Source organism: Dendroctonus ponderosae, unplaced genomic scaffold, assembly GCF_020466585.1.
Source record: "Dendroctonus ponderosae isolate FM_Combo_2020 unplaced genomic scaffold, Dpon_F_20191213v2 Dpon_F_20191213_23, whole genome shotgun sequence".
In the NCBI taxonomy this organism is placed as follows: Eukaryota; Metazoa; Arthropoda; class Insecta; order Coleoptera; family Curculionidae; genus Dendroctonus; species Dendroctonus ponderosae.
This window is the reverse complement of record NW_026018438.1, coordinates 72,383-89,669: the sequence shown is the minus strand read 5'-3', so window position 1 is coordinate 89,669 and position 17,287 is coordinate 72,383. Positions and strand designations below refer to the sequence as shown.

At 31.8% G+C, this 17,287-nt stretch overlaps 3 protein-coding genes across 3 annotated transcripts; all 3 read left to right on the top strand.

Annotated features, from left to right (window-relative positions):
• On the top strand, positions 1–2,018 carry LOC109535707 (caveolin-2). Its single transcript, XM_019901641.2, has 3 exons — positions 1–281; positions 587–766; positions 844–2,018. The coding sequence occupies exons 1-3, from the start codon at positions 210–212 to the stop codon at positions 1,048–1,050; spliced, it is 459 nt and encodes a 152-aa protein (XP_019757200.1). The 5' UTR covers positions 1–209; the 3' UTR covers positions 1,051–2,018.
• A 991-nt stretch (positions 2,019–3,009) lies between these two features.
• LOC125503682 (acyl-CoA Delta-9 desaturase-like) lies at positions 3,010–5,361 on the top strand. The gene is made up of 4 exons (XM_048664412.1): positions 3,010–3,209; positions 3,324–3,454; positions 3,871–4,259; positions 4,935–5,361. Exons 1-4 carry the CDS (start codon positions 3,059–3,061, stop codon positions 5,242–5,244), a joined length of 981 nt encoding a protein of 326 aa, XP_048520369.1. The 5' UTR covers positions 3,010–3,058; the 3' UTR covers positions 5,245–5,361.
• A 1,595-nt stretch (positions 5,362–6,956) lies between these two features.
• Positions 6,957–11,843, top strand: LOC109535787 (acyl-CoA Delta(11) desaturase). Its single transcript, XM_019901791.2, has 6 exons — positions 6,957–7,163; positions 7,296–7,426; positions 8,259–8,647; positions 8,701–9,298; positions 9,352–9,511; positions 11,398–11,843. The coding sequence occupies exons 1-4, from the start codon at positions 7,016–7,018 to the stop codon at positions 8,957–8,959; spliced, it is 927 nt and encodes a 308-aa protein (XP_019757350.2). The 5' UTR covers positions 6,957–7,015; the 3' UTR covers positions 8,960–9,298; positions 9,352–9,511; positions 11,398–11,843.
• Positions 11,844–17,287: the final 5,444 nt, after the last annotated feature.

Here is a 17,287-nt window from a genome sequence, read left to right as displayed (position 1 = left end):
TGAAAAAATCGATACTACGTGATGTAAATATAATATGCAAATGACCATAATAGCGTTGGCGCAGGAAATTTAGAACTTGTTGATTTTCCATTTTACTCTTGCGTGTGACCTAAGGGGTAATTGGAGCTTGGACCCAAGGGGTGAATATTCTCTTCGGCTTTAAGTAAGCAGTTGAGATTCGTGACCCTTGTAGTGCTAAACTGGTGCAAATGTCCAAGCCAGAAAGCGAGATTTTGGATCTGGAAGATAGGGATCCGCAACGAATTAATCAGCATCTTGAGGTGTGTAGATAAATGTTAAACTAATTGATAAAAAACAGATAATTTTTTAACGGTTTTAATCTGTTAGTTTGTTGCTGAAGAGTATTTGTCAATCTAGAACAAAAAGTTGTTGATATTTAGCAAAATTATTTATCTTTATGGCATAGGAAATTCGCATGGTGTAAAGCCTTCAGTTTTTATTCTTTATATATTATTTATATATTCTGGCTTATACTGAATCACCTGATTTGGATATCCAGATTTTAAGTTATGAAACGACTTACAGAACGTGATTTAGTTGTGGATAAACAGCAAATAAATTTTAGGTTTCATGGGACACTTTAATAGGAGAACCGCAGTCCCTGAGAAGTCCAGAATGCGCTTGGACACTAAGCCAGTACTGCTTCAGATTCTCCAGAATTGGTGTTTACACTTGCCTATCGGTATTGTTTGCACCAATAGCAGCCTGTTTCGTTGGCACTTGTTATGCCGTGTTTTATTTTCAAGTAAGCGTGTTAATTTCCTTAAATTATCATTTAAAAAAGAAAATGATATTTTACTTAAATATTTTTAATTGTTCCAGTATATATGGTGCTCAGTGCCCAGTTTATGGTTGTGCAAGGCAACTTGCGGAATTACCCGATCGTTTGTTAGAGCTTTCACTCATGGCTGCTTAATTCCGATTACCACAGGTTTTGGATACGTTCTGTCTGAAATCAAAGTAAAAACTCAAAAAGTTCAAGAACCTGCTGAGACCAAAGAAGAAGATGATCAAGTTTTCATTATATAAATATACTTTCTTGACGTAAAACTTCTACATTAATTGCATTGGAAAATCAGTCGAGGTTTAAAAAAACCGTGTTCAAATCAAATACTTTATTAATTCATTGAAGCATTTTTGCGTTAATTATTACGTTATTATTAGTTTAGTATTAGTTAGCCATTCATTAGCTACTGTTTAATAACATTTTTTGACGGATACTCTTCAACAATATGCTTAGTGCAAATGCATTATTTCATACTGTTTCGTAAAAAAATAATTTTCGATATGATGAAATTGTTTGAAAAGTATGTGCGACAGAAAATTTTCGCATTTTATGTTAAGTTCAGTATATTAATTTAAACTCATTTAGTTTCAAAGCCAGCAAATGAAATACATGTTCATATAAATTACATTTTTGTTACTGTTTAAATGTAATCAGTTCAAATTGGTCAAAAATCGTTTTATTTTTCCTTCATTGAAGTTTTATTTTGTGGAATTGCTTTTAAAATGTATTAATGTTATTTGGATGCAAGTTAGAACTCACTGAATGCAAACACGCTTATAAGTGCAAGCTTCTTCTACCAATAACATATCTAAATTTCTCGCTTTGGATAAATGCAGAAAGCTAATGATTTTTTCCAAAATATTCACAAAATCAGAAAGGTTAAAAATTAAACAATCAGAAAATTCCTGTTTACTTATAGGACAAAGTGTTTGTTTGCAATTTCACACCAAATTTAGAATATGAGTTAAATTGCAAATAATAACTAAATGACTCAAATACAAAATTTATCAACATTCAGAACAGAAATCGACTAGAATATTTTTGCTTAAATCTAATAGAAGTTCGTTTAATTGAAAATTTGCATCTGAGTTTGTCGTGTATCTTTACTATTGCTCCACATATATAATTTAATGTTGATTTGAATAATTATCGAGCTAATGAATACGTGATATCGCTCGTTAGTTAGTAATTAATAAAACTTTTGACTGTTGTTGATGATTTTTTATGTTGATTTTGAACACACACTTTTAAAGAAATAGTTCCCAAAGTGTGTAAATTTATTGATTTATATACAGCAATAGTATAAAGGCTATTGCACCTTAAGTATTATTTGGTTGGTTCAAAATATTTTTGGTATGCAGATTTTTCCTTTGAATTTCCTTTAGCTCAATTTTCTGCAATACAACGACAGAAGCTTACCAGACTGGAAATCGTAAATATTAACATTCGGACGTCTTGTGTTGACCTGCGATGCCATTTAGTCAGCAATATGTTACAAAAACAATAACTATGCAAATTCACCTATTGAATGGTTGAATGCAATGAATGCTAATTGGTTTCAAAGTCACACAATGGTTGGACATTGGTTGACTTTGAAATTATACTAAATTTCGTGGCACATATTTCAATGTATTCAAAACTTAAGAAATTTTAGAAAAAAATTAAGATGAGGAAAAATTTTTGGTGGACCGACCACTGAGCAGGAAGAATGAAGATGATGAGGTTTCACAAATTGGATCTAGTGATTCTCGTTTTGACGCTACGTTTCCATTCTAATGTTAATGGAATAGGTTAGCATATTATTTATCTAACTTTTTCTTTACCCGTCTTTCAATGATTTCCTGTTAGTTAATGCTTCGATCATTCGACATTCGGCTGATGTACAGAGTGGCAGAAAAACTTTAATGAACGTTAAGTGAAACTGTTACTCGGTGGAAAATATCTAGGTACAATCGTTTTCGCTAGGAAAAGGGATATTGGAGAATTTATTGAGAAAAGAAACACGGTTAAATATCTTGAGATGACCCTGGAAAACCAATTTACGCAAAATAAGCTACAACAATGTAAAAATCTTCGCTTTTGCTCGTATAAACAAAAACTTTGCACTTTCCTGCACATATTGCATCATTTATGGTGGACTTCGTTATTATTTGAGCCACTTTATACACTCGACTTGCAACAAAAGCGATGCAATATAAAGTCGGACTTCCTGACTGATTTAGCGTTTACTACCAATCGAGGTTCATTCCCATGATGGCATCCATAATCAGCTACTATCGAGGGAATAAAGACAAATTTGTATGGAAGAACATTGCCCTGCTGTTTGGTTTTCATCCGATTGCGCTGTTTGCCCTATTTCGGGTTCTAAGTGGTTCTGCCAGCCTTAATACAGTCCTTTTCAGTAAGTCAATTATTTTCACTACTTTTACTGTTAATGTAAGTAACCCAAACAAGATACTGTCGAAAAATTGAATAAAATCTATTTCTGTTAATTTACAGTGATGTTGTTTTGCAGATTTTGCTTTAGGCTTTTTAGGGTTTTTAAGCCTTACAGCTGGCGCTCATAGGCTTTGGTCGCATAAAGCTTATAAAGCTCGATGGCCTTTAAGACTTATGTTGGTGCTGTTTAATTTCTTGATATACGAGGTATGTCACATCAGTTTTTTAGCAGATATTTTCCTTCAGAAAAATTGTTATTCTCCCTGTTTGTGATGATGGGTTCCTTGCAAATATAACTGGAAGTTCGTTATGTTTTTAATAAGGAGTCTGGCGCCTCAAGTGGTTTACTTTTTGAGATTTTTCAATATTTGCCTTCAGTAACACAATTAAGGAAATAAGCGCATTATGGTATAACGAAGCAATGTTCAAAGTGACTTTTTACATTATTTAGTTCATTTTTAATGCAAATGTTAGTAAAGTGGAAAATCGCACATTTTTGCATGCAACTTTAGGCGCCTGTCGATCAATCCTTTTAGTACAGTTAGTTCAATGAAGGCTGAACAGAACCAGAACCAATGAAACCTTTAAATATTTTCAATAATTTTCATTTCAAATTTTGTCAGAATCCTATAATTCATTGGGCTCGAGATCATCGCACTCATCACAAATTCAGTGAAACCGACGCTGATCCTCATGATTCCAGACGTGGGTTTTTCTACGCACACATGGGCTGGGCAATGTTGAAAAAACGCCCAGAAGTGTTGAAAAAAGGCAAAACCATCGATCAATCCGATTTGCAGAATGATAAAGTATTGAAATGGCAAGAAAAGTACTACATGTTGTTGATGCCTTTAGGCACGTTTATTCTGCCTACCGTAATTCCTGCGTATTATTGGCAAGAAACATGGGCAAACGCATACAGCGTCAATATTTTGCGATATTTATGGGTTCTTCATCTGCATGGATTGATTAATTCGGTTGCGCATACTTTTGGAGAAAAACGATTTGATAAGTAAGTTAGAGAAAATTGAATATAAACTGCTAAAGGAAAGCAATGGTCTTGTAAATAGAAAACAGTTTCCATTTATGTCGAGGAAAGATCCGATTTTTAACAAACATTGAGACGGGGTTCTAAAGGGAAAAAAACACACAAAAAACTTGTCACGTTATGTATTTGTAGATTACGACTTGTAGTCGCTTTTTTCACAAAAAGCAGGGTTTTGATCTTCAAATTAAGTAAATCAGAAAAAATCGAAAAATAGTGTATAAAATAATAATACAAATAATAGAAGTGTATTTATGATTTCATTTGATTTATGGTTTCTGTTTAAAACAACGTGTTTTTTATATATTCTCTATTATAAATTCGATTTTACTATACCCCATAAAATTACTGTAACGAGTCTGTAGAAAAAGCATTAGAACAGAAACAATAATAATTTTGCGTAGGTATAAACAGGGAAGTAAAATAATGGTAAACAACACTGATTTAAAGAGATTTTACAGTTTAATTTTCAATTCCTAAAGATTGTATTTTTTTATCTTCTTAATTCCTCTTACCATGTGCAAATTAATCTTCATACAGTGCTCTTCAGTTCTTCTACTTAGTTAATCTATGGTTCAGCTACAGATATAAATTTGGTTAGATTAGTAAACAGCAAAAGGTTTTTAACTGGATTTATTTTAGAAATATTGGACCTGGAGATAGTGTTTTGGTATCGGCTCTAACTCTTGGTGAAGGTCAGCACAACTATCACCATACGTTTCCATGGGATTTCCGAGGTGCAGCTACCGGAATGTTGCGCTGGAATTTAACGCTTTTCTTCATATTGGCCTGTGCGAAAATAGGATGGGCCTACGAAATGAAAGCTCCTTCGGATGAAATTGTGAAAAAACGAGCGGCCCGAACTGGCGAAGAAACTCATCTATGGGGTTGGGGTGACAAAGACATTGAAAAAGTCATTGAAGAATATAAATTTTCTACGACTGTGGATTGATTGATACACTCAAACAACTGATCTGACTGAAGATTGAAAAATGTGATTATAAGGGTGTTAAGGGCGTGCAAATGTACATTTTTTGGACTTGCTGAATATAATTTAAATTTGTAAAAAGTTGTTGTTTGATTTTTTTGTTAATATTGAAACACATTGAAACTTAAACACATTTTTGTTAATGTTTTTTTATTGAGAAATACAGACACAGATGAAAGATTAAGGTTGTCTAATTTTGTGATTTTTTTGAAGCTCATAAACTGGCGATGTTTCTGAGTATTTAGAACACGACCAATAGGCCAAAGCTTTTATATGTAAAATTTGCAACCTGTGAAGATTCTAGTGCAACAAGTAAACCAAGTGCTACAAATTTGGAGTTTATTGCGGATTTTTTGATGCCCAAAATGTAAACTGTTCGCGTCGTTTTTCACATTTGTTTTCAGTAATATTGATGTTTTAAAAATATATTCAACAATCCTCTACTAAAAATTCATACTTTATTGCTTGCACAAGAAGGCGTCTCAGTTTATTACCAAAATTGGGATTTTGTGTGTTCTCATCAAGATTGTTTAACACAGGTTTCTTTCCAAAAAATGTCCAGTTATTTTAATTTAGCACATTATTTGCGCCACTAAACAACTGAATTTGCTGGGGTTGCATGTTAAGAGCGAAAATTCTCCAATATTTATTGGAGTTGTTAATATCTCCATTTCACTTTCCTTCAAAAAATTGCTGCCACTTTTCCTATTTATATTTAACATTTTCATCATTTTTTTAACATAACATCAGATTTAAAATTTTTATCGTTTCTACTAATATCTCCAAAACTGGGAAAGTGTTTAAGAGGTTTTTCGGCAAATGGAAACATGCTATGGTAGGTAAAATTACTGAAATATGAAATGTTCAGCATTTTAAATCATATTTTAATTGACAAAATACTACAATAAACGTATATGATTTATATAACAAAGAAAAATTGGAAACTGGCTAGTTTCGCCCCTAAGAATAATGTTTAGTACCAAAACTATCTTTTTTTATGCAAGTTAATTTTTTTTTGCAAAACATTTAGAATCCTCGATTCACACGAATCGATACCGATAATTATTTTTGCGATTTTCTCAAAACTGGTAAATTTTTAGAGCTTTCGGTAGTTTTAGTTTTTTTAGTGGACATGGGTAGAAAATTATTTCTTGATTGTCAGTGAAAGTAATAATTGTAGTGTCTTGAAATCAATGAAATCGAGAATAAAAACGGATAATTAAAAAAATATACAATTGACAAATTTAAACTGGACAGTTCTTGGGCAGTTAGACGGTCGTGTAAAACAATTTCTTCCTGATTTTTCGCAAGCATGAGTAGCTCTCATCTTCAGAGGTGGTTGCTGCGTTAAAAAACAATTTCAAGCAATGGCTGAGAAGTGGCAGAGAAGGCTGGCTTTTTGGGTTTTATGACACAATCAATACATTTAAAAGAATCCCTTTCGAATAGATAAAGCGCTTCTAATTTTAAAAACGCTTTGGCCCATTTTTTTTTTAATAATTGGTTATCCGACGACGACGACTTATTGGCAAAACGATTTCTGCTGAAGCATTATGTATTTATTCGCAATATTCATTGGCATCGTGTTAATATGCAACAATGAAAGTAATTATTGTCATTGTTGTTTCATACAACTTATTTTGAGCTAGTAGCATGGATTTATTCATACGCATTGTCTGTGGTCTATAAAATATGATTAGTTTCGTAGGAGGCACATATTCGCTTGTTCTGCAATATGGATAGTACGAAAACATCATTTAGCACTGAGCAGTTGGGTATTGTGTGGAGAAATGTGATTTTATTTGGCATTTTACATGCGATTGGTTTAATTGGAATATTATTAGTCGCCAAGGGTCAAATTTCATATTCGACACTCATTTTTGGTTAGTATTGCCCAGCTTTCGGTTAAGTACATGTACAGTTCGTCATTAAACTAGTAAGCACATCAAGCTCGTCAATTGAATTATTTTCTTCGCTTTCAAGATGCAGTGTTTTAATATGATTAGTCGTTTCAGATATAGTACTAGGTGTTTCTAGTCAAATTGGGATAACTGCCGGAGCTCACAGATTGTGGGCACACAGATCATATAAAGCAACATTCCCCTTAAGGCTTCTGTTGGTCGTTTTAGATACTTTTGTGTATCAGGTATGTAACCTAAACTAACACAATAGTCTGTAATCAATACTATATTGGTAAGGCTTGATAGATCTGAAAATTAGTCTTAATGATCATTTTTTTAAATACGGTCAGTTTGGATGAGATTTTTATGTTCCAAGTTGTCGATTTAATTTAAACTGCTCACAATTCAAGCGTTTCTAAAATTGTGTAGTGTTTTCCGTTTATTGACAGTATTTTCCTTGTACCTTTGAAATATTTTTTAAATCTAGAGCATTGACCAACCCAATAAACAAAAATACCAAATTTTGCAAATGATTGACATGAAAACTTTAGCAAATACGTTCCTAAATCGTACGTGCAAAACCCTAGAAAATCCAATGTATTATTGAATATAAGTGTATTCAAAACAGTCGGTATTTTTTTTGAATAATTCTTCAATTGTTTTTATGTTTTTAGTTTATCAAACATATAATTCTGTTTTCCTTTGAATTTTTTGTAAGCAGCACTTAGTAAGCAGGAGCAAAAATTAGGTACTTGAACTTCGTTAGTGGATGTTTAGTTAAAAATTACATCTTTGTCTAGTTCTGCTGTAACTTTCTTTAATTTTGCAACTTTAGTTTCGAAATCTTTACTTTTTTGGAACCAGTTGAGATATGGAGCGTCGTTTTCACAAGGACAAGAACATGATTTAAATTAATTTTTCATTGACATAAATAAATTAATCGTTACTCATTTACAGTAACAAAACCTTGCTTACTCATTCGACTGCCTTTTGAGCAGCATCATAATTATATACAGCTTCCTTCATTCATCTTTCATTTTATTTCTCACTTATAGTAAATTCTCCGTCATGTTTCAGACATCTGTTATCAATTGGTGTCGCGATCATCGTCTCCATCACAAATATTCCGATACTCACGCGGATCCACACAATGTTAACAGAGGCTTCTTTTTCTCCCACATCGGCTGGATAATGGTTCGAAAGCACCCGGAAGTGAAAGCAAAGGGTAAAGGAATTGACTTGTCCGATCTCTACTCGGATCCTCTGCTAACGTTCCAGCACAAGTACTACCTTCCTCTGATGTTACTCGCTTGTTTTATTACGCCCGTTGCTGTTCCAATGTATTTCTGGAAGGAAACCTTCCTCAATGCCTTTTCCCTGAATATTGTGCGCTATTTGATTATCGTTCATAACACTTTCACAATAAACTCATTTGCTCATCGATTTGGATACCGGCCATACAACAGGTAAGTGTTCCTTGCTCCTTAAGAAAAAGACTATTAAGAAATTTACTTTCCAGATTTATTGTTCCAGGAGACAGCTTAAATCTGTCTCTGGTGACTTGTGGAGAAGGTTTCCACAATTACCATCACACGTTTCCTTGGGATTATCGATCTGCAGAGTTTGGGAAGTTTTCCTTTAACTTGACCAGAAGGTTCATCGAGTTTTTCAACCAAATTGGATGGGCGCATGATCTGAAATTTGCCTCAGAGGACATGATTAAGAAGCGAGTACTACGAACAGGAGCCAACATTGAAGAAGTCGAGTTAAAGATCTAAAAATTAGTTAGCATTAATTTTTGGAGAAAATGTAAAAAAGTATTGTTTTTTTCTAATAAAGCACCCTAGGAAAAGTACTGAAAGCTGGATTACAACATCATCGAATTTCCAGTTATCGCGGGAAATATATAACTTTTGAAAAGTGCGTACGTAAATCCACTCTTCCACATTGTAGTACACAATTTAAATAAAAATTCCATATTCAGTGGAGACTTAATATTTTGATAGACTATCTACAGGATCACAATCTTATCAACATAGTCGATTTTTCCCATCTTTCTAAATTTAAATCCGAACAATTCTAGGTTAAAATGAGCGCTGGCTTAGTGTGGACAATCCGTAAGTATTTCCAATCATCTTTGGACTTTTTCATTACACTTTTCTGGTTTAAGTTTTTGTGGTTTGTGCGGAAGTCTGCAGTTATGCTGTGAGTCCAAACAATGACATTGAATCTGGCTCCAGTTCTGATCCAGTTTTGCTCAACTCCAAACTATGTGTTGACAAAAATGGAAGACGTCTATATGGAGAAATTGCTTATAAATTAGACTGCAGGTAAACAATGTATTCAAATGATATTCATGTCGTTGATATGTTTTAATATCATATCCATTGTTGCACTGATAACTTTTCTATTGACTTTTAATGCAACAGTTGTTAACTTGTTAACTGTTAAATTAGCAGACAATAAAAATTAATTTTTACTTGAATGCACTCGAGAAGCGTTTTTCGGAAATACCTCATTTTGCCCTTGAACTTTCTTCCACGTGTTTCACAATACTGTGCAGTACTAATTCAAGGCAGCTTATGAATATTTTAGTGTGCAAAACGCATTTATTTTACCATAAGGAAACTTGACATTAATGAGACTGGCAAGTTATCTGTCGCGATCAGTTGCGAAATATTTCGCAGTATTCCTAGGATTAGGGATTATTGCTTATATCTAAGTTTATATACCCACTTACACTTTATTTACATTTGTTTTTAGATTGTCTGTATCTGTAATCAATCACCTACTTTTCTGCTCCACTCTAGATTAGATGTGGAACAGGATGATCGGTTTACACACAAGGATGATAACTATTGCTCAAATAAAATATACACATTTGATCGTAATGAGAAATTCATTGGCAGCTAATTGAAAGGCAAAATATAGGTATTAAACGATGCTAATTAGAGGGAAGACGGATGGAAAATAAAAAATACTGAAAGTCAAAGAAGGTCAAGGAAAATTAAGAAAACCTTCAATACGTGTGAATTCGCCTTGCAATTTCCTCTTTTAAATTGAGGAGCTAATATGTCTGCAAACTCAATTTATTATTCCTTAAATAAATCGAGAGAAGAAGGCGTTAAAGGCAAAATATTTAGAGCGTTCATCAATCTATAAACAAAAGATAAACTAATATAAATATGCAGACATTTTTTCCTTTAAATATTTTAAATTGATTATTCAATTTTTGACAGTTTTATTGAAAAGTATCATTTTTTTGTACATTCCAGTTTGAGAGGAAATAATGTTCAAAAGTTTACATTGAAATGAATTAATTGCAGTAATACAATCAGTTATTTGGTCCAATCCGATAATAAACAATACAGAAGTACTTGGAAAATTTTTCATTTTTAAGTGTAGAATTTTTATTCATCCTTTTTTATATTATAATATTGTTTTATTAAAAAATCGTTCACACTGCAAAGTTAAGTTAAATTATAAATTACTTTGAGCCCCGTGATTTTCTCACATTTCCTATGAATTTTTTAAGATTAAATATGTTGTTAATAATCTATTGAACTATTAAATCTTGTCAATTATTTCATCATTATTTATTCAATTGCTTTGAATTTCTCTGATAAAACACACAGTTGCGATTTTAATCGGCTTTCGGAGCTTAAAGTCACTTTGACAAAAAAGTTGAAATATTTATTCATCTTGGAAATTCCTTGGTTTCTCAATTAGCTTCCATTCGAAGTGTTGATGCTTGTTGTGTTTTGGGCAATTGATAACACATTTTACTGCTGTTTTAGGGAGCAGAACCGTTTTTTAATTAAGGAGATTTGTACTTTTTTTTGAAGATTTAGTTGTTTGATTCTTTGCTTATTCATAAATTCATAACAATACTTGCTCTATACCAACTTTATTAATTTTGGAATTAATGCCTTCACCATTCTTACTATTACTTCTATTTATTTCACTGCTGACATTTTTCGGGTCTATCTGAATTGTTTGTCTAACATTTTTTATATTGGCTGCAATATATTAAAGAAAATATAGTAGACATTAAACGTTTTTTGAATAGTCGCAATAATCATCCTCAATCATCTTGATGAAACTATATTCCACTATAAAATATGCTACATTCTATTATCAGTTTGAATATTTTTGAAGATATAAGACACTTAGACACTAAGAAAAATTAATAATACACATTTGGTCTGTTTTTCAGGAAATTTGTACACTGCGCTCCTGGACTTGCAATGATTGTCTTTTGCCAGCCTGGTCTTCTGTTTAACCAGGCCAAAAAGTACTGCGATTGGCCGAGAGAGGCAAATTGTGTAGAATTCAGTGCTGTAGACCCGACTAAATTAGTTGTACCTGCAAACAGTATACCATGGAATTAGTTGTAATTATAAAATTTAGCTGAAAATACCTTTTTTTTATAAGTAAGAAGTTTTATAATTTTAATTTAAGTTATTTTTTGTTCAAGTTAAGAATTCTTTAGAAATTGTACAGACTTGTGGGTCACTTCCAAATTTTGTCCGAATTATTCAAATTGAGACAGTTATCTAATTGAAATATTTTAAGTAATTAATATTTAAAATTATCGTAAATGTTTGCATGGAAATTTTTTTAAGGTACTGACTTGATCGTATTTAATGATTTCGACTAAAAGTGTATCATTTACCTTTCCTATTTATTGGCCATGTGAGCCACTTCTAAAAATTGCTAAGAAGATGGGAAAAATATTGTATAGCACTACCAAAAGAAAAACTAAAAGTATTTTAAAATTAAGCAAAAAAACCATAATTAATAACGAAATTAACCCAAATAAAACCATAATATTCTTATAAAACAATGTTTTACAGATTGCAACAAGGAAGAATTATTTAGCCGTTATAACTGTTGAATATACCCTTTGCCATAATTTCTCATTAAAATTAATCGATAACTTTCACTTTGGCCTCATTAAGGCAACATTACCGATTAAATAAAAACGAAAATAAATTTTGTAACGCACAAAACAGGCATTTATAAAACTTGGAGAGCTAGTTAATAATACAATCGAGATAGGGCCGACCGTAGGCAAATTATTTAATAAGCGGCATCTTTAATGCACTTTACCTTAAACAATAAATCACTTTCGCTAAAGAATTGTTAGTAAATCACGCGTTCTCGGTTTGTTTACACTCGAAGACACATTTATTGGTTCGGTATGAGTTATGGCGCATTGAGTTCAACTTTGTTACATTTTTATTGTAACAAAGTCGGGCTTATTCGTTAAGGTAATTAAGGGAAGCCTATAATATGTTTTATGATCGGCATATAGCTAATTAAAATTATTAATTGGCCAGCCTTGGTTAATAATAAACTGTTTCCTTCGTTAGCCTTAGGACATTATAATTTCGTAGAAAAAATGTGAAGAAAAGTGCTTGATTTATATTTACTTGTTTACATTTGAAAACTACACCAAATTAGTTCTGATGCAACTTAATAAATAAATTATTCATCACACAAGAAGTTTCACATCACCAATTGAAAATCAAAGAAAACAAATCAGACTCATTAAAAAAATTACGTAAATCTACTTTGCAATTTGTGCACTTTACATTAATTGTTTTGTTTGGAAATATACAAAAATGATACTATTTTAGATCTTGGGAATCGTTCCAACTTAACAAAAAGTATATAAATTTTCAAAAATTGTCAAGATTTAAACAGTAGTCAGAAGAATTCGCCAAACTTATTGAATATTAAGTCGCGAAAAGGAAATTTCTCTAGTTAATGAACGAAAATATTCTTAATTGACAAAAATATCGCAACAAAACCAGCAGCTCTAATGATACATTATGCAAGTCATTGAATTAAACTTGAATAAAAATCAATAATGAAAAATTATGCCACCTGCCAGTGATCATTCAATAGACGAAAATGTGGCTTTCCTTTTTGGTAGCAACCAACCAATCTTTATTCGATATGCCGGCAACAAGTAAAATAAATTATTATTAATTGCTGTACGAATATACGCCGGTAATTTTCTTTAAAGTTACTATTAATTTGAAAAGGGGCTTCGGAATAATTTACTAATTAGCCGTATTTGTAATCCATTGACCTACCGCAGCGAAACCATTACGATCGTTTGTTGGCTGTAATAATTACTTAATTTATTATATTATGTTTCATTTAATAAGTTTGAAATGTTGAGGTTTGAGTTAACCAACACACCATGAAACAGACAGTCAGCTAAGTAATATTAAAAGTGTATAGAAAATGAAACATCAAGGAGATTAAAATTTTTAATACAATGTTTATGTTGCAAAAGCAAAATAAATTTGCAAAATTTTCTACTCTATACAACTATTTTTCTTAAACTCAGTAGAACAGTTCAGGTTCGATAAACTAAAAAAAAAACTGAAAATAATCAGAATTACATAGTATGAAAGTGGATTTATTGGTTTTTGAAATTATAATATATAATAAATTTGCATGTATATAATTTTAACATCAATTAATCGACAGCTGAGTGAGCAAAATACATCTACTAATGTCTGTTATAGAAAGAGTCGAAACATAGGAAATGTGCATGCTTTTTTCCTTTTTCAATAGACCTCATTATAGTTTCTCCTTGTTCCACATTAACTGTTAGCGAAATATAGAGAAGCTCGTTGAAGGAATATTTTTTCGCGTAGATCTGAGAAAAATTATATTTAGAATTACCAGTTTTGGTACTAAGGTTTCATCAGATTGTTCTGTGAGGATCACTAATTAACTTTCTTCATACTTAGAAAGTAGCAAATTAAACTCTAAAAATGTCGGTGATTGCTACGTAAAATTGAACAAATTCAACAATCGAATAAAATCGAAATTAAAATTCTGATCTGAACGGAAAATAGAAAAATAAAAGGTTCGAAAGGATTATAAATATTTTGTGAGCTGTCAAAATTGGTCGGATACCTGCTCAACCTTTGAACAATTATCTAATTAAAATTAATACCCATTTAAAAACGAAACTCATCAAAAGCTGCCCGCGGACCAAATTAATCATGAATAAATGGGGCTGCTCTGATGATCGTTTTAATTTAATAATTAATGAAAAATATATTAGGGCCTAGTTAGCAGGTGCTTAAAAAAGGCCGATCCCATACGGAATCGTTTCTCGAAGCTAACAGATCTGTTGCAAAGTTGTTAATTTGAGGATGATTAATTTCTTATATTTTACATCAAATAATTTAATTTTATTTGGGTCCGCCCCTAAAACTTATGTCTGGATTAAACGGAAATCATTTAACCAAAGCCAATCAGAGTTTTTAATATGTCAATCGTTATTAATTAGGTACCACTTGCTAAAAAGCCAAATTATGTGAAGTGTGCTTGTAAAAAAGCATATGAACAAGACAAAAGCAAGTGTTTTGAAAATTTGTTAATTTTGTATAAGAAGTTAATAAATCTTAATAAAGAATCACAGAAACTCAATAAAGTTTAGCAAGCACTCACTAACAAAAGTAATGGAAATCAGTATATGAAAATAAATTGTAACCATTAAAGAAAAACTGGAGGCGGTTGTTAAAGCACTACATAATTTCCATTCGCTCTCCTTTAAGTAGTATTTTTTTAAATTTTTCGGTCGTGCTTACATTGAATTTGTGTAAAGAATGTATCAAATGTGCGCTGAAAATATGCTTTTTTTAATTATGCAATTAGAACAAGTATTTATACAAATATATAAAACTTCAAGGAAAGTTGGAAAATCAGAGTAACTCATGGCTCATCGGCACACATGTTCGGTTCTTTTTGCTCAAGTTTTCGCTGACCTTCAACCATTTAGAGAACACGAATATAATTTTTTTTAATAGCAGCTCAGAAATCTGACCTCAAGATTTAAAAAATCGCGAAAATGATGCTGAAAACCTACAGAACTCTTAAAGACAGCGGTGGGTTATTCCCATGCAATTTAGAAATTTTGTAACGAATATACAATAAAATTACCGAGCTTTTGAAGAGCTCTGAAGAAATTCCTCAAAAATGAAATTCTGACAAAGTTTAATTGTAGATTGGTTTTTCGATTTCCAGAGCTACTTTGTTTTGAGATTATTCTAAAAAAAGGGTTTCGTTTATATTTTCCAATCTTTGCAAAAACGTAACATAGAAAACGTTGCCAATGACATTTTCAATCAATTGTTCAAAAATTCAAGTCTTCAGCGGTCTTCTTAGAAAGCGATATTATTTTCTTTAAATTACGCGTCACAAATTGACTCTCAAATGTAAAACTCTTCTTTTATTTTTAACGAGTTACACAAGTTATGTAACTCTAGATACAGCAATTCCGCATTTACATGCTAAAAATCAAGTTATTTGTAGCGGTAGCAAAAAAAGAATTTTGCGAAGAACGTCAAAAACAATAAAAATGTGAAGTTCTTTTAGAGTTTTAAAAAATCTCATAATTTTAACTTTCCGACGTAGAATCTCTTACGTCAACAGAAAAACTTTTTTAAATTTTTGCTATGAAATGCTAGAAATGCTATGAAATGGACAACCTGAAATTAACTTTTCAATCTACAAAGGAATAAACTTAACGTGATTAAATAAAAATGTCTCTTTCCACACAACATGTGGATCTTTTAATGGGCTTAGAACGAGATTTGTTTGTGTTTTCTAGGCTTCCGAAGTTTAAGTACTAGCTAAAGACTTTTTAGCAGCCCAAAAAAAATACATTGATCTGTAAAAGAAAATTTTTCGTATAAATTTGGATTTACGGACTTTAGATTCATAAATTAAAAGAGATATGAATAAAAATAATTTGTATTCTTATATATATATTTTTTTATTCATATACATGTTATTCTGTTGAAATTTAAAGTGCTCTTAGACATCTTCAAAAAAGTTCAAAATCACGATTTGTTCTTTCGAAAAACGCTAATTGAAGCGCCTTTAAATACAGTATTTCATTCGGGGAAAAAATTAGTATTTTGGAGAACCAGATTTTCGGAATAGTTGAAACAGAAAGGCAGACCCAAATTAAGAAAACCATTAAAATTGCTGTTTGGTTATGGTAATGGTAAATTTCAATCCCTTCCGCAGCTCTAGAAAAATTACATTTTTTCCTTGACTTAAAAACGCTGTTATACAAATAAGTATATAAATAAAAAACTAATAGCTCAAAATGTTATTTTGGTTTTCCGAAAAGGACGAGTTGTAGCGCTTGTTGATACTGATTTTCACTTTCTATAAAAATTCAAGCTTTCAACGAGCCGAACAATTTTTCAAACAGAAGAAACCCAAATTTGACAATTGAATTGCAACAATCGTCCACATTGCTTTTAGTCTTACGAATTCTCAAAGCGAATTTGCTGGAATCAAACTTTCTGCAATTCGCATAATATAAGCCAAATTTCAAGTTTTTTAGCATATCTAAACAGTTCTTTGTTTTTTGCTCTGTCCAAATTTGCAATTAAGTGATTGCAATAAGAGATAATTTATTTAAAACGGCCCTCAATCTTTTCCCAAAGAATTTCAGACGTTTTATTTTTTCTATTTCGGGCAACATTGCAAGCCCTTAACAATTCTAGAAAGAGACCGATTTTAACGCCAAAACACAGGGAGGGAATCACGGAAATTTTAAATGTGTGCCATTGGTAATCGGTTTGGATTTCTTGATCAAGCTTCTAGAGATGTTCGCGTTTTCAAATCGGTTCTAGTAAAGCGAACTATTTAGGCCATACATTTAATAATAAACTGTGTTGTATACAAATTATTTTTAACCGAATTATGTAAAACGCACTATTAAAGCGCTTTATCCAATTTAAGGATGATAAGGCCATTATGAAATTACGTTAATATCCATCTCTTGTGATGTTCGGTACATGTTCCGCATAGTAATAATACTGCTTAGAGCCATCATATTAATAATCTAATTACGATCTATGGCCGTTAAGTGGCGGGTCAGGTAATCAAAAACTCGGACGGTAGCGAGATACATTCCGTTGGAATCTTTCTGATTCTTTCGCCACGAAACCATCAGTCTTCTGTTCTTTTCCAGTCGATGCAAAACGAGAAGGAAGGTGCTGTTGATGACGTGTGGTTAATTGCAATTTGCATGTAATTTAATTTCATCAGGGTCG

What these genes read in the sequence shown, in the direction of transcription:
- LOC125503682 (XM_048664412.1), top strand. Translation starts at nt 3,059, where the DNA reads ATGATGGCATCCATAATCAGCTACTATCGAGGGAATAAAGACAAATTT. An exon ending in CCTTAATACAGTCCTTTTCA is followed by an intron (nt 3,210 to 3,323) that starts GTAAGTCAATTA and finishes GTTGTTTTGCAG; the next exon opens with ATTTTGCTTTAGGCTTTTTA. An exon ending in GGAGAAAAACGATTTGATAA is followed by an intron (nt 4,260 to 4,934) that starts GTAAGTTAGAGA and finishes GATTTATTTTAG; the next exon opens with AAATATTGGACCTGGAGATA.
- LOC109535707 (XM_019901641.2), top strand. Translation starts at nt 210, where the DNA reads ATGTCCAAGCCAGAAAGCGAGATTTTGGATCTGGAAGATAGGGATCCG. An exon ending in GAATTAATCAGCATCTTGAG is followed by an intron (nt 282 to 586) that starts GTGTGTAGATAA and finishes AATAAATTTTAG; the next exon opens with GTTTCATGGGACACTTTAAT. An exon ending in ATGCCGTGTTTTATTTTCAA is followed by an intron (nt 767 to 843) that starts GTAAGCGTGTTA and finishes TAATTGTTCCAG; the next exon opens with TATATATGGTGCTCAGTGCC.
- LOC109535787 (XM_019901791.2), top strand. Translation starts at nt 7,016, where the DNA reads ATGGATAGTACGAAAACATCATTTAGCACTGAGCAGTTGGGTATTGTG. An exon ending in ATATTCGACACTCATTTTTG is followed by an intron (nt 7,164 to 7,295) that starts GTTAGTATTGCC and finishes TAGTCGTTTCAG; the next exon opens with ATATAGTACTAGGTGTTTCT. An exon ending in TAGATACTTTTGTGTATCAG is followed by an intron (nt 7,427 to 8,258) that starts GTATGTAACCTA and finishes GTCATGTTTCAG; the next exon opens with ACATCTGTTATCAATTGGTG.